The 16,092-nt window shown below is 43.9% G+C and overlaps 1 protein-coding gene across 1 annotated transcript in view; it reads left to right on the forward strand.

Moving 5' to 3' along the window:
• The first annotated feature begins 1,476 nt into the window (after window positions 1-1,476).
• The window catches only part of LOC141094656 (CCN family member 5-like), a 48,786-nt gene continuing 34,170 nt past the window's right edge, over window positions 1,477-16,092 (forward strand). Inside the window, exons 1-2 of the mRNA XM_073580491.1 lie at window positions 1,477-1,585; window positions 16,020-16,092. The exon at window positions 16,020-16,092 is cut by the window's right edge and continues 144 nt beyond it. Coding sequence (XP_073436592.1) covers window positions 1,532-1,585; window positions 16,020-16,092 — 127 coding nt within the window. The 5' untranslated portion in view covers window positions 1,477-1,531. The remainder of the gene's footprint in view (window positions 1,586-16,019) is intronic.

Raw genomic sequence — 16,092 nt, forward strand, 5'->3', positions numbered from 1 at the left:
TAAGTTACATCAGATACAGATTTCTTTTACTGACAAACTTTTGACATAACAAAATCTCTTCACATATGGTTAACTTACCTTCTCAAATCTTGGTATAGCACACGAAAGTGACCCTTTCCTGTACGTTCTGCCACAATGAGGTGTACCCACATTCTTCTTGGTCTCTTTCTCGCCTGCAAGTAAGATACAAAAATATGGGTTAAGGTCCCGTTACACTCAGCGACGCTCCAGCGCTCACGAGAACGATGTGAACTAAAGATGGCTGGTACGTCGCTACATGGTCAGTAGTAAGCTGTCAAACAGGCAGATCTATTCAATTACACAGCAACAATACAGCGAGCCGTAACAACCTCAGCGATCATTGGGACCTTGTCACTCAGCAGCTATTATGACGACTCCCGCCTACAGCCCTGAATTCTGCGTCACCATCGCAGTCACTCATTGGCAGCAAACACAGCGATGCATGCGGCCAGAGGGACACCAGCGATCCAAAAGTGGACAGGACATTCAAGCACGATCAGCGATATCCAGCAGGGGTGCGGTCGCCCATATCCGTCACATGTAGCGAGATTGCTGGCGAGGTCGCTGTTGCGTCACAACAGCTGTGATGTTTCAGCGATCTGGCTAGCCATCTCACTATGTATTATGAGGACTCAAAAACAATATTTTTACACATAGTGTTGCTTACCTGGAGTCTTTGCTGATTCAGATAATCGAGCAATACTCCCAAAGACTGGAGTCGTTGTGGCCTGCGTAGCCATACATTAGTTTCACCATGTTCTTCGCCATGCTGTGTGCTTAGTTGTTCACTACGCTCATTTTCACGGTTACCACTCATGATGACGAAAGTGTGCAGATTCCAAAATGGAGATTGATGAGAAGAGGTTGGACTAGGAAATGACATCACATTTATTTTTCTTTTTTGAAGTTTCTTCTCTTTATTTATTGCTTACAAAAAAGGCAGACAAATCAGGCTGAAAAACGCAAGCAAAACCGCACAAAAAATGCATGAAATCAGCATAGAAACTGCATGAAAAAGTGAATGAAAACCGCAGGAAAACCGCGTTCAAAAAAAACACACAAAAACTGCATAACAACCGCAATGCTACCACCCTGCGGTTTCTGGCAGGAGAAGCAGTTTTTGTGCAGAAAAATCTGCACAAAAATATGCAACGTGTGCACATAGCCTAAGGCTTTTGGGATTTGGACATAGATCATTATATGATGACCACGTGGTCATTTTTCTGCCACCATTGTCATCATCAGCAGATTTCCCTGTATATCGAACAAAGTAGTCAACATGTGCAACTGTGACTTTCCTTCTAGCTCATCTGTTTTCTTTTTGTCAGATTTTTTGATTTGAGGTGAGTTAAAAACATGAGCTGAAATGGGAGACATTTAAAAAAAAAAGAAAATCTTGTCAAGAGTCCAAGGGACTGGTGTTTGTACTGCTGCCTGTGAGTAACATCCCAGCTCTGCAGCCCTTCACACCAGTGCCGGACTGTCCACACAGCAGACACAGCCTGCTGAGATGATACCAGGCTGCAGGGAAACGTTGGTGCTTCTGGCCTGCACGCTGGCTCAGGTAAGATCACCTGGGCTTACATTCATGGAGAATACAGCATGCCAACATATCAGTCCAGTCATTTGCTGTGTCCTCAGCTTTTCTTACATGTTTTGCATTATAGGCTTGGACTAATTTAATTAGGACTAGACTGGTATGTTTGGAGTTAGTCTTTATTGGGTTGAGGTATATCCGGTTGGGGATTAGGTAATGCTGCCTACAGTATACACATAGTAATGGCTAACACAAGTTTTACACAAGTAATGGCTACTGTGTGACAAAAATGTGACCTGTCAGGTTGCATTTTTGAGCCATTCTCAGCTGAAAAGAAAAATATAAGGTATTGTTAGTAAAATTCATAGAATCATGCCTCACTATGATTTTTGCTGTTGACAGCCAGTTGCAAAAAATTATAGAATCATAGAATCGTAGAGTTGGAAGGGACCTCCTGGGCCATCTGGTCCAACCCCCTGCTCAAAGCAGGATTCGCTAAATCATCCCAGACAGATGTCTGTCCAGCCTCTGTTTGAAGACTTCTATTGAAGGAGAACTCACCACCTCTCGTGGTAGTCTGTTCCATGCATTGATCACTCTAACTATCAAAAAGTTTTCTTCTAATATCTAATCTGTGTCTCCTCCCATTCAGTTTCATCCCATTGCTTCTAGTCTTTCCTTGTGCAAATGAGAATAAAAATGATCCTTCTGCAATGTGACAGCCCTTGAGATATTTGTAGAGAGTTATTAAGTCTCCTCTCAGTCTTCTCTTCTGCAAGCTAAACATTCCCAAATCCTGCAACCTTTCCTCATAAGACAGGGTTTGCAGACCGGTCACCATTCTGGTCGCTCTTTTCTGAACTTGCTCTAGTTTGTTGATGTCTTTTTAAAATGTGGCGCCCAAAACTGGACACGGTATTCCAGATGAGGTCTGACCAAAGAGGAGTAGAGGGCAATAATGACTTCACGTGATCTAGACTGTATGCTTCTGTTAATACATCCTAGAATTGCATTTGCCTTTTTTGCTGCTGCATCACACTGTTGACTCGTACTCAGTCTGTGATCTATTAGTATACCCAAGTCTTTTTCACATGTGCTGTTGCTTAGCCCTATTCCTCCCATTCTGTATATGCTTTTTTCATTTTTATTGCCCAGATGTAGTACTTTGCATTTTTCCCTGTTAAAAACCATTCTGTTAGTTGCTGCCCACTGCTCCAGTTTATTTATATCTTTTTGAATCTTTCTCTCTCTTCTCTAGTATTAGCTATCCCTCCTAGCTTTGTGTCATCAGCAAATTTAATCAGTTTACCCTCAATTCCTTCATCTAAATTGTTGATAAAGATGTTGAACAATACAGGGCCCAGGACAGAGCCCTGTGGTACCCCACTTGAGACATTCTTCCAACTGGATGTGCATCCATTTACGACCACTCTTTGGGTCCCATCACTAAGCCAGTTATGAATCCACCTAACAGTTGCCTTGTCCATTCCATACTTAGCCATTTTTTCAATAAGGATTGTTTGAGATACTTTGTCAAATGCTTTGCTGAAGTCAAGATATACTATATCTACAGCATTTCCCTGATCCACCCAATCAGTGATTCTGTCATAGAAGGAAATTAAGTTAGTCTGACATAACTTATTAGTTACAAACCCATGCTGACTCTGTTTAATCACTTCATTCTTATCCAGGTACTGACATACATGTTGTTTAATAATTTGTTCAAAGATCTTTCCTGGTATAGAAGTCAGACTCACCGGCCTATAGTTGCCTGGGTCCACCTTCTTCCCCTTTTTGAAGAAAGGAACAACATTTGCTCTTCTCCAGTCTTCTGGGACTTCTCCTGTTCTCCACAAATTTTCAAAGATTATGGAGAGGGGTTCAAAAATTTCTTCTGCTATCTCCTTCAGTACTCTGGGGTGTAACTCATCTGGACCTGAAGACTTGAATTCATTTAGGTTAGCTAAGTGTTTCCTCACTATATTTGTTTATAGATATCCTGGATTCTTCTATTCCCTTAATAGGACAGTGAAGAGTAGTTGATGTTACATTTCCTTTCTGAGAGAAAACAGATGCAAAATAGGAATTTAAAAGTTCGGCCTTCTCAACATCCTGTCTTACCATTTCATCATTTTCATCCTGTAAAAATCCTATAGCATCTTTGACTTTTCTTTTTGTCATGGTTGGACAGGGTTCTTGTCCTGCACTTACAGGGTTAAGTGTACGTGGCCTCTTTCTGGATCTGGGAGGGGTATTTATACTCACTCTTTACCAGGGTTCTCTGTCAGCTATACTGTTGTTCTGGCTGTGTGTCTGACCCCTGGTGTGTGTGTATACTGCATTGCTTGTTTGCTTCCCGTGTATGACCCGGTCTGTCCCCTCACTCTGTACTCCGTCTCTCGTTTTAGTACTATTGTCTTCTCCGGTTCTGACCTCCTGGCTTGGTTATTGTGACTCTGTTACAGTTTGTCCCTATTGTACCGTCTATTGCCCGTTCTGGTTTTCTGATCTCTTGCTACGTCCTGGCTCTCCGTTTTGTCTATCCCTTTGGTACTGTTGTGCTATCTCGTGCTTTGACCCCGGCTTGATCTGATTTATGTCTTTGTCTATGCCCCTTGCTAACATTGTTCTGTAGTTACCCTTTTAGGAGTTTTCCTCAGCTCCTAGCTCTCTGGAGTTTAGACCACACCCTCAGCAGTCACATGCTTCAGGTCCTGTGAGCCTGGAGCATGCATCATCACAACTGCTGCCCCGCTCCACAGGTATCTTGTGCATAGTTTTTGTACTCAGGACACGTGCACTGGCTCAGTGAGCAAGAGCAGTGCGGTGTTCCTGACCTTATAGCTGACCTAAAACATTTAAACGTGGTTTTGCATTTTTTTTCCTTGAGTCATGGATCCGCTGCATGATATCTCTGAGCAAGTGAATAGCCTCACTCAAATGATGCAAAACCTGTCTGTGGAGCAGCGAACCCTGGCTCAGTTGCAGCAACAGGTTCAGAGGGAGGTTGCTGATGTCATGCAGGGTTCTTTTCCTTCTGGGGCCCGGGGTGAGGGAACCACAGATGTTTCCTTAATCTCCCCTGAATCACCTGTTAAATTGCCTGACTTTTTCTCTGGGGATAAAAAAACATTTAAGGTTTTTAAGGAGGGGTGCAAACTCTTCTTTTCGTTAAGGCCACGCTCCTCTGGGGATGAGAGTCAGAGGGTTGGGGTCATTATGTCTTTGTTAAGGTGGTTCCCCTCAGGCTTGGGCTTTTTCCCTTCCCCCTACCTCCCCTGAGAGAATGTCAGTGAATGCATTCTTCGAGGCACGATGAACCCGAGGATATGGTGATGAGTGTGTGCCAGGGGAAACACTCGGCTGAGTGGTTTTGCTCTGAGTTCAGATGCTGGGCAGCGGAGGTCTCCTGGGACGAAGCTGCCCTCCGGTGTTTTTTCTGTAGAGGCCTGTCCGAACGTTTGAAAGATGCCCTGGCCCTTCATCCTCCACCGGATTCTTTGGAGGACGCAATGATCCAGGCTGTCCGCATGGACCGTAGGCTGCGGGCGAGAGGGGTCATGCTGCAGGAGACCCCTATATTCTCCAACCTGAGAGACTGTGCATCTAGTCCCGAGCCCATTGAGGTTGGTGCCACGTCATTGAAGGAAAAAAAGAGGAGATGCCGTAGTAACAACCAACTGTACTTTTTCTGTGGATCCTCTGGACATTGGAGAAGGGACTGTCCTTCTTGCCCTTCTTCAGTGAAGCCGCCAGGAAAATAACTGAGTCTGGGTAACAATCGAGGAGGTTGCCCAGACTCCCAGGTACCTTTTTCCTCACTTACTAAAATTCTATTAATCTGACTTTTAATAAGATAGGGACAGTCAAGTTAAAAGATCCTGTTAAAATTGTGGCAAGTGATTCTTCTCCTCTCACCCTGGAGGGAATTTGTTTCATGACTGATACCTTTTCTCTGAAAGTGGGTTCCACTCATGTGGGAAAATTAAGGTGTTTTATTCTAAATAATCTGCCGGCTGGACTGGTACTGGGTATGCCTTGGCTTCAACGCCACAATCCTACTATTGACTGAGTCACGGGGAGATCATTCAGTGGGGTTGTATGGCTAATGGTCTATGTTGCAACTTGACAACTCTTGTCACCCCTGTAAAATCTGTGTCAGTGTCGTCTGTCGGTCTGGAATGTATTCCGGAGTACCTGAAAGATTTTGAAGACGTATTTTCCAAAAGTGAAGCTGAGGCGCTACCACCACATAAACCCTTTGATTGTGCCATTAATCTAATCCCTGGAGCCAAGTTACCCAAGGCTCGCCTGTTCAATTTGTCCGGGCCCGAATGTCTAGCCATGAAGAAACACATTACCGAGAGTCTCCGCAAAGGGCATATTAGGCCTTCTGTTTCACCTGTGGCAGCGGGCTTCTTTTTTGTTAAGAAAAAAGATGGTGGTTTGTGGCCGTGCCTCGACTTTCAGGAATTAAACAAAATTACTGTGAAAAATACATACCCTCTCCCCCTAATTCCTGATCTATGTAACCAACTCACCGGGGCCAAGTGGTTCTCGAAACTGGATTTACGTGACTGAAGGGTTGTTCAAAAACTTGGTTATGCGCTTTGGTCTCACCAATGCTCCTGCTGTTTTTCAGAATTTTATTAATGTAATTTTCTCTGATTTAATTGGTCGTTTTGTGGTTATCTATTTGGATGACATTTTGGTGTACTTGGTGGACAGTCAATCTCACTTGCACCATTTGCGGATGGTTCTCATGAGACTGAGAGAGAATCATTTGTATGCCAAGTTGGAAGAATGCTCATTCTTCATGCAAGAATTATCCTTTCTGGGTTTGATTGTGTCAGGGGAGGGGTTCCGCATGGATCCTAAGAAGGTCCAGGCTGTTAAGGATTGGGTGCAGCCTCATGACTTGAAAGGGTTGCAGCGATTTTGGGGCTTTGCTAACTTCTATATGAAATTTATTAAGGGCGTCTTGCAGGTGGTAAAGCCTCTAACAGACCTCACTCTCAAGGGAGCTGATGTAAAAAATTGGTCTGTAGCTGCAAATAATTCTTTCATGACGTTAAAAAAATGCTTTTCTTCAGCCCCTGTATTGGTACAACCCGACCCGTCAAGACCTTTTGTCATGGAGGTTGATGCGTCGGAAGTAGGGGTGTTGGCAGTTTTGTCTCGGGGCCCTTCTACCTTTACTAATCTGAGGCCTTGCGCCTTCTTCTCTAAAAATTTTTCCTCTGCCGAGAGAAATTATGATGTCGGCAATAGAGAGTTGTTGACGGTTAAGTTGGATTTTGAAGAATGGAGGCATTTCCTGGAGGGGGTCTTTCATCCCACTACAGTCATCACTGATCACAAAAATTTGGCCTATATCGAGTCTGCCAAGAGATTGACTCCCAGACAGGCTCGGTGGGTGCTTTTTTTTTCTCGATCTCAGTTTACCATCACATTCCGCCCGGGATCTAAAAACATTAAGGCCGATGCCTTATCCCGAAGCTTTGATTCGGTGTCCCCTCCAGAACCTTCCCTCCTCCATTCTTCAGCCAGGAGTAGTGGTGGCTGAAATCTCATCTGAGTTACAGAGAGGGATTTTGGAGGCCCAGGCTCGGGCTCCGGGTGGTAAACCCCCGGGAAAATTGTTTGTACCGGAACGTTTCCATCTCGGACTTATGCAGGAATTTCACGATTCTATGTTGAGTGCTCATCCTGGGATTGCAGCTACCCAGGGGGCAATTGCGAGGGGTTTCTGGTGGCCCTCTATGGTAACAGACATTAAAAAGTTTGTGACTGCATGTGGGGTATGCGCTCGTTTTAAATGTTCTCAGGTCCGGCCGTCCGGGGAGTTGGTGCCTTTGCCAATTCCGGATAGACCATGGACACATTTGTCCATGGATTTTATCACAAATCTTCCTCCTTCCAGGGGCAACTCTGTGATATGGGTGGTGGTGGATAGGTTTTCAAAACAAGCCCACTTTGTACCTCTCCCCGCGTTACCATCTGCTGAAACCCTGGCCCGTTTATTTATTCAGCATATAATTTGGTTGCATGGAGTGCCTATGAATGTGTTGTCAGACAGAGGGGTACAGTTTGTTGCCAGGTTCTGGAGGGCTTTTTCCAAAAAGCTGGGGATTTCATTGTCCTTCTCCTCTGCCTATCACCCAGAGTCTAATGGACAGACTGAGCACACGAATCAATCGTTGGAGCAGATTCTGAGATGCTTGGCCTCTTCCAGGCAGGAGGACTGGTGTGAGGTATTGCCCATGGCAGAGTTTGCGTTCAACAGTCGTGTGAGTCAATCTACTGGGAAGTCTCCCTTTCAGATCAACTATGGGTTTAACCCACATTTTGGAGAGTTTTCCCACATGGATTCAGGTTGTCCTGGAGCTGAGGGTGCGACACAACGTCTTAGAATTTTTTGGAGGGAGGTTCAGAGGAATATTTCCAAGGCCCAGGAAAACTATAAGCAGTTTGCTGACAAGAGGAGGGGACCAGGTCCAGCATTTGCAGTAGGGGTGAAGGTGTGGCTATTCACCTGCAATATCAAGCTTAAGATACCATCTATAAAGCTGGGCCCCAAGTTTATTGGCCCATACAAAGTTGTGGAGGTTGTTAACCCAGTAGCCTACCGACTGCAGCTGCCCACCTCCTTTAAAATTTCTGATGTCTTCCACAGGTCTCCCTGTGGGGACGGTGAGAGAGAATTCCTCATCCAATGCTCCACCAATGCTGGTAGAGGGGCAGATGGAGTATGAAGTAGGGCGCATTGTTCACTCCCGGTGGGTGCGCCGGAGACTCCAGTATCTGCTACACTGGAAGGGGTACTCTCGGGAGGATCGGTCATGGGTTCCGGCCAGTTCGGTGCATGCCAATCGTCTGGTGCGGGCTTTCCACGCCAGAAACCCGGACAAGCCTGGGGGTCCAGTGACCCCCCCCGTTAAGAGGGGGGTACTGTCATGGTTTGGACAGGGTTCTTGCCCTGCACTCACAGGGTTAAGTGTACGTGGCCTCTTTCTGGATCTGGGAGGGGTATTTATACTCACTCTTTACCAGGGTTCTCTGTAAGCTATACTGTTGTTCTGGCTGTGTGTCTAACCCCTGGTATGCGTGTATACTGCATTGCTTGTTTGCTTCCCGTGTATGACCCGGTCTGTCCCCTCACTCTGTACTCCGTCTCTCGTTTTGGTACTATTGTCTTCTCCGGTTCTGACCTCCTGGCTTGGCTATTGTGACTCCATTAGGTTGTCCCTATTGTACCGTCTATTGCCCGTTCTGGTTTTCTGATCTATTGCTACGTCCTGACTATCCATTCTGTCTATCCCTTTGGTACTGTTGTGCTATCTCGTGCTTTGACCCCGACTTGAACTGGTTTATGTCTCTGTCTATGCCAATTGGTAACATTGTCCCGTAGTTACCCTTTTAGGAGTTTTCCTCAGCTCCTAGCTCTCTGGAGTTTAGACCACTCCCTCAGCAGTCACATGCTTCAGGTCCTGTGAGCCCGGAGAGAAAACTGAGCAAAGCTCCAAAAAAAGCGACTATAAGTCCAGAGCAAAGTCAAAAAGTTTTTTATTTTAATTAAGACACATCCAGATACAGATGGGGGGAGTGGGCAATAAAGTGCGAAACCGCACACCACATGGATAAAAAAAGGATTGTTGTACAACCAGAACCTATGCAGTAACAAGACATTCATAAAGTTACTAAATTGTCACAAAGTGCATATGGTGCATGGCAATGTATGGTAATTAAGAATGGACCGCCAAACAGTATATATGTATATATATATATATCTCTTTATACCAGCTCCATCCATCAAGTAAACAGCTAAATACACAGATCATTATCAGATAGCAGGTGACCATTCACCATGGTTAGACAGATATATGACGCCTAAGAAGCATAGTAATAAGAGAGGAAGCATAAATTACCTAATGAAGTGGCGGGCAGAGGTTCCACCAGTCAGCAATCCACCCCAACGATCGTTTCGGAGCATGCATCGTCACAACTGCTGCCCTGCGCCACAGGTATCTTGTGCATAGTTTTTGTACTCAGGACACGCGCACTGGCTCAGTGAGAAAGAGCAGTGCGGTGTTCCTGACATTTTTACTTTTGACATATCCCCAAAATCCTTTATTATTGCTTTTGACATCTCTTGCGAGCCTCAATTCATTGTCACCTTTAGATAATCTGATTCGTGCCCTGCAGGTTCTGCAGACAGCATTATATTCTTCTTTAGATATGCCTCCCTCTTTCTATTTTATAAACATTTCTTTCTTCCTTTTTAGCATGTGCTTAAGTTCTGTGTTCATCCATCCTGGTTTCCTTAAACGCTTCCTATTCTTCCCTCTTTTCGGAATTGTTAACAATTGTGCTTTGAGAATTTCATTTTTCAAGATTTCCCATCTTTCCTGGACATTTTTGTTTTTAAGGATATCCAACCATTGGATCCCTCCAATTCTCGTTCTGAATCCCTTAAAATCTGCCTTTCTGAAATCTAACCTTGACGTCTGAGTCTTCACAGGTCTTCCTCCTCTAGTTAACCAAAATTCTAAAATAGCATGGTCGCTACCTCCTAGGGTCCCAGCCACTTTTACCTCCTCAACCATTTCCTCCCTGTTTATAAAGATTAGATCCAAGGTAGCAGTTCCCCTAGTTTTCTCCCCTACCTTTTGGAAGATAAAGTTGTCAGCAAGAGAGGATAAGAATTTCCTTGACCTGTTAGTTTTGCCTGAGAGAAATTCCCAACAAATGTCTGGATAATTGAAATCTCCCATGACAACTATGTCATATTTTTTGGAGAACGTGGCCATTTGATGCATAAAGAGTTCATCCATATCTTCAGCTTGCACAGGCGGCCGGTAGTAAATGCCTACAATGGTGTCCTTTCCATTGTTCTGTCCTTGTGTTCTTACCCAAACAGTTTCCACAGAACTCCTAGTCTCTGAAACTCAAATATACTGACCTGTATGTGCTCAGATCAGCTACACAAATAATTCAGTATATGATTGTTCAAATGTATCCATACTAATCTTATGTGTATGGATAACCTAAATGCCCCCAAACACATTAAACTAAAGTTGGCCGAACTCACTAAAACTAACGAGATTGGCTAACAGTCTAATGTGCATGGGAGCCTTCTGACTTCAACCCCAACAGATGATATCAGGGAACAAAAAGATCCGACATTTTTGTTTTCGAGAAAGGAGGAGCCGTTAACAGAGCGAGCGCTGTTTTGTATGGGGAAGAAAGACAAAGATAACTGCTGGTAAATGATCAGCCAAAACAACATCTGGCCGACAGCCTTCTATGTGTATGAGAGGCTTTGGTCTTGTATTGGCAGTAGCTGGTTGGATTGGCATTAGTCTATTTGTAGTTGTTATGGTTGAATTGTTGCAAGTTTGGGTTACCTTAGCCACCTCTGCCTTTTTGCAGCTGATCTGCACATATACATTAGGTTCTGCTGAACTTGTCAATATATGAAGGACCTGCTAACCATCTAATGTTCATAGGGGTGTTTTAACCATGTACCTCTCATATATTGAGAGAAGGAAATGTTATCTATGTCGTAGTTCACCATACCAAATCCTTTTGTTAGTATGATAATCCTAAACCAGATGTGTATAACAACAATTTATTCCCCTCTTGTTATGGAGAACGTAAAGAAACTTGGCCAAGAATGAATAGGAAGATCAGGAGGTTGGATGACAACAACCTAAAGCATATGGCCTGCTTAAGACCATAGAGACTCAAGGTGATCATCTAGGCCAGCACTTCTCAACATGTACAGTTGTGGCCAAAAGTATTGACACCCCTGCAATTTTGTCAGATAATACTCAGTTTCTTCCTGAAAATGATTGCAAACACAAATTCTTTGGTATTATTATCTTCATTTAATTTGTCTTAAATGAAAAAACACAAAAATAATTGTCCTAAAGCCAAACTGGATATAATTCCACATCAAACATAAAAAAGAGGGTGGACAAAAGTATTGGCACTGTTCAAAAAATCATGTGATGCTTCTCTAATTGTGTAATTAACAGCTCCTGTAACTTACCTGTCGCACTTAACAGGTGTTGGCAATAACTAAATCACACTTGCAGCCAGTTGACATGGATTAAAGTGGACTCAACCTCTGTCCTGTGTCCTTGTGTGTACCACATTGAGCATGGAGAAAAGAAAGAAGACCAAAGAACTGTCTGAGGACTTGAGAAACCAAATTGTGAGGAAGCATGAGCAATCTCAAGGCTACAAGTCCATCTCCAAAGACCTGAATGTTCCAGTGTCTACCGTGCGCAGTGTCATCAAGAAGTTTAAAGCCCATGGCACTGTGGCTAACCTCCCTAGATGTGGACGGAAAAGAAAAATTGGCAAGAGATTTCAACGCAAGATTGTGCAGATGTTGGATAAAGAACCTCGACTAACATCCAAACAAGTTCAAGCTGCCCTGCAGTCCGAGGGTACAACAGTGTCAACCCGTACTATCCTTCTGCGTCTGAATGAAAAGGGACTGTATGGTAGGAGACCCAGAAAGACCCCACTTCTTACCCCGAGACATAAAAAAGCCAGGCTGGAGTTTACCAAAACTTACCTGAAAAAGCCTATGGAAGAATGTTCTCTGGTCAGATGAGACAAAAGTAGAGCTTTTTGGGCAAAGGCATCAACATAGAGTTTACAGGAGAAAAAAAGAGGCATTCAAAGAAAAGAACACGGTCCCTACAATCAAACATGGTGGAGGTTCCCTGATGTTTTGGGGTTGCTTTGCTGCCTCTGGCACTGGACTGCTTGACCGTGTGCATGGCATATGAAGTCTGAAGACTACCAACAAATTTTGCAGCATAATGTAGGGCCCAGTGTGAGAAAGCTGGGTCTCCCTCAGAGGTCATGGGTCTTCCAGCAGGACAATGACCCAAAACACACTTCAAAAAGCACTAGAAAATGGTTTGAGAGAAAGCACTGGAGACTGCTAAGGTGGCCAGCAATGAGTCCAGACCTGAATCCCCTAGAACACCTGTGGAGAGATCTAAAAATGGCAGTTTGGAGAAGGCACCCTTCTAATATCAGGGACCTGGAGCAGTTTGTCAAAGAAGAATGGTCTAAAATTCCAGCAGAGCATTGTAAGAAACTCATTGATGGTTACCGGAAGCGGTTGGTCGCAGTTATTTTGGCTAAAAGTTGTGCAACCAAGTATTAGGCTGAGGGTGCCAATACTTTTGTCTGGCCCTTTTTTGGAGTTTTGTGTGAAATGATCAATGTTTTGCTTTTTGCTTCATTCTCTTTTGTGTTTTTTTATTTAAGACAAATTAAATGAAGATAATAATACCAAAGAATTTGCGTTTGCAATCATTTTCAGGAAGAAACTGAGTATTATCTGACAAAATTGCAGGGGTGTCAACACTTTTGGCCACAACTGTATGTCAGTACCTGGATAAGAATGAAGTGATTAAATAGAGTCAGCATGGGTTTGTAACTAATAAGTCATGTCAGACTAACTTAATTTCCTTCTATGACAGAATCACTGATTGGGTGGATCAGGGAAATGCTGTAGATATAGAATATCTTAACTTCAGCAAAGCATTTGACAAAGTATCTCACACAATCCTTATTGAAAAAATGATTAAGTATGGAATGGACAAGGCAACTGTTAGGTGGATTCATAACTGGCTTTGTGATCGTGTCATGATCCCAATGCAGGTTTTTGAGCTGCAAGTCAGGGGTTAATGTCTGGAGCTCAGTGCAGGTTTTGACCTGCACACCTGAGGTTAATGATTGTGGCCTCTCTGGTTCTGGGAGAGATTCTTAAACCCCTGGGAAGCTCCAATCCCTGTCAGTTATACTTTTGCCTTTGGCCGAGTGTGGTGACCTCTGTGTGCCTGTGCCTGTTCGTTGTTATAGCTTGTTTATATGGTTCTGACCCGGTTCTGTTCCCCGTTGTGAGTTTTCCTGTTGATTCTGTACTTCGCTACCCTCCCTGTGTATGACTCATTGCCTGTGATCTGACTACTCTCTGCTCGCCCCTCTTGTACCTTGCAGCTATCTCTGTGTATGACTCATTGGCTATGTCCTGACTATCCTCCCTGACTATGCCCCTTGGTAGCTTTGTCTCGCAGTTACCCTGCTAGGAGTTCTCTTGCAGCTCCTAGCTCTCTGGAGTTTAGGCCACGCCCGCAGCTGTCACGTGCTTCAGGTCCTGCTGTTCTGAAGTACGCACCTACACAGCTGCTGCCCGCTCCACAGGAATCTTTGAGCACAATTCGCTTTATTCAGGACACGCGCACTGGCTCAGTGAGCAAGTTCAGTGCAGTGTTCCTGACAGATCGGACCCAAAGAGTGGTCGTAAATGGCTGCACATCCAGTTGGAAGAATGTCTCAAGTGGTGTACCACAGGGCTCTGTCCTGGGCCCTGTATTGTTCAACATCTTTATCAACGATTTAGATGAAGGAATTGAGGGTAAACTGATTAAATTTGCTGATGACACAAAGCTAGGAGGGAATACTAGAGAAGAGAGAGAGAAGATTCAAAAAGTTATAAATAAACTGGAGCAGTGGGCAGCAACTAACAGAATGGTTTTTAAACAGGGAAAAATGCAAAGTACTACATTTGGGCAATAAAAATGAAAAAAGCATATACAGAATGGGAGGAATAGGGCTAAGCAACAGCAGTTGGGTATACTAATACATCACAGACTGTATATGAGTCAACAGTGTGATGCAGCAGCAAAAAAGGCAAATGCAATTCTAGGATGTATTAACAGAAGCATACAGTCTAGATCACGTGAAGTCATTATTTCCCTCTACTCCTCTTTTGTCAGACCTCATCTGGAATACTGTGTCCAGTTTTGGGCACCACATTTTAAAAAAAGACATCAACAAACTAGAGCAAGTTCAGAAAAGAGCGACCAGAATGATGACCGGTCTGCAAACCCTGTCTTATGAGGAAAGGTTGCAGGATCTGGGAATGTTTAGCTTGCAAAAGAGAAGACTGAGAGGAGACTTAATAACTGTCTACAAATATCTCAAGGGCTGTCACATTGCAGAAGGATCATTTTTATTCTCATTTGCACAAGGAAAGACGAGAAGCAATGGGATGAAACTGAATGGGAGGAGACACAGATTAGATATCAGAAAAAACTTTTTGACAGAGTGATCAATGAGTGGAACAGGCTGCCACAGGAGATGGTGAGTTCTCCTTCAATAGAAGTCTTCAAACAGAGGCTGGACAGATATCTGTCTGGGATGATGTAGCGAATCCTGCTTTGAGCAGGGGGTTGGACCAGATGGCCCAGGAGGTCCCTTCCATCTATACGATTCTATGATTCTATAATTTTTTGCAACTGGCTCCCAAAAGCAAAAATCATAGTGAGGCATGGGCCTCACCATTAGTCGTACTCCATAACAATTTTGTTAAACCTGTGATTGACGCAACCATAGAAAGTAGAGATGAGTAATTTGATTAGAGCTAAGGGCTGTTTCACACGTCAGTCTTTTTGAATCAATCAAAATCCGTCAAAGTGGTTAAAAAACGGATCCATTGCAGAAGCAGCAGTTTTATGAATTTTAAAGGAACAGGATTCTGGAGAGAGAGAGAGACAGAGATTCTGTTCCAGAACTGATTTTGGGGTTAAATTTAAGGACTGAAAATTCTTCCGGGCATGCTCAGTTTAAAAAAACGGAATCCATCACCGGATTCCGTCATGTGCCGGACGGCGACGGATCCGTTGCCCATAGGCGGCCATTATAGCAGACGATGGATGGCAACGGATTCGTCACCGTCCGTCATTTCGAGGCAGACAAAAAACATTCCAAGGAACGTTTTTATCTGGCTGACGGATAGCTATTTTATGACGGATCCGTCAGATGACGGACCAAACGGAAGGCCATCCGTCATAATCCGTCGCTAATACAAGTCTAGGCAAATCCGTTGGATCCGTTTTGTTCTCCTAACGACAGATTATGACTGATGCCAGAAAACGGAAGTGTGAAACAGGCCTAATTTGGTCTGGCATCCAATCTTGCTCAATATGGCAGCCAGTCTTCACTCCTACAACTGACAAGCATGACTTTGAATCCTGGCTGCCAAACAAACCTTATGCGAAGTCGTGACATCAAGATCCTAATAAGGATCCTATTAAGTAGAAGAGGCACATAGGATGTTGGGTCGTGGATGTCAAGTATAGAAATGGAGACTAGACTGGACGCCAGACCAGGACAGTAGAAATTGAATTGCTCATCTCTAATAGAAAGACCTGTGCATGATATAATCCCTTTTGTGAAAACTGACTCCCAAGTTTCACTTCAACCGGGTGATCTCACAAGTGTGAGATACTAATGTAGATGGTATGAGAAGATGAAACCGGGTATAAGAGTTAGAATTCAGGGTTGATATACATGCAATCTATGATCTGTTGTGTTATTGAGGAAAATTTAATGCACTAATTTTGCTTTATATTTTATTTCATTTCAGATTTGCGCATATATATGCAGACTGCCATGTACCTGCCCCTGGATACCAGCCCAATGCCCTCCTGGCTCATCCC

Source organism: Dendrobates tinctorius, unplaced genomic scaffold (genome assembly GCF_039654945.1).
Source record: "Dendrobates tinctorius isolate UK_male_01 unplaced genomic scaffold, ASM3965494v1 ptg000065l, whole genome shotgun sequence".
Classification (NCBI taxonomy): domain Eukaryota; kingdom Metazoa; phylum Chordata; class Amphibia; order Anura; family Dendrobatidae; genus Dendrobates; species Dendrobates tinctorius.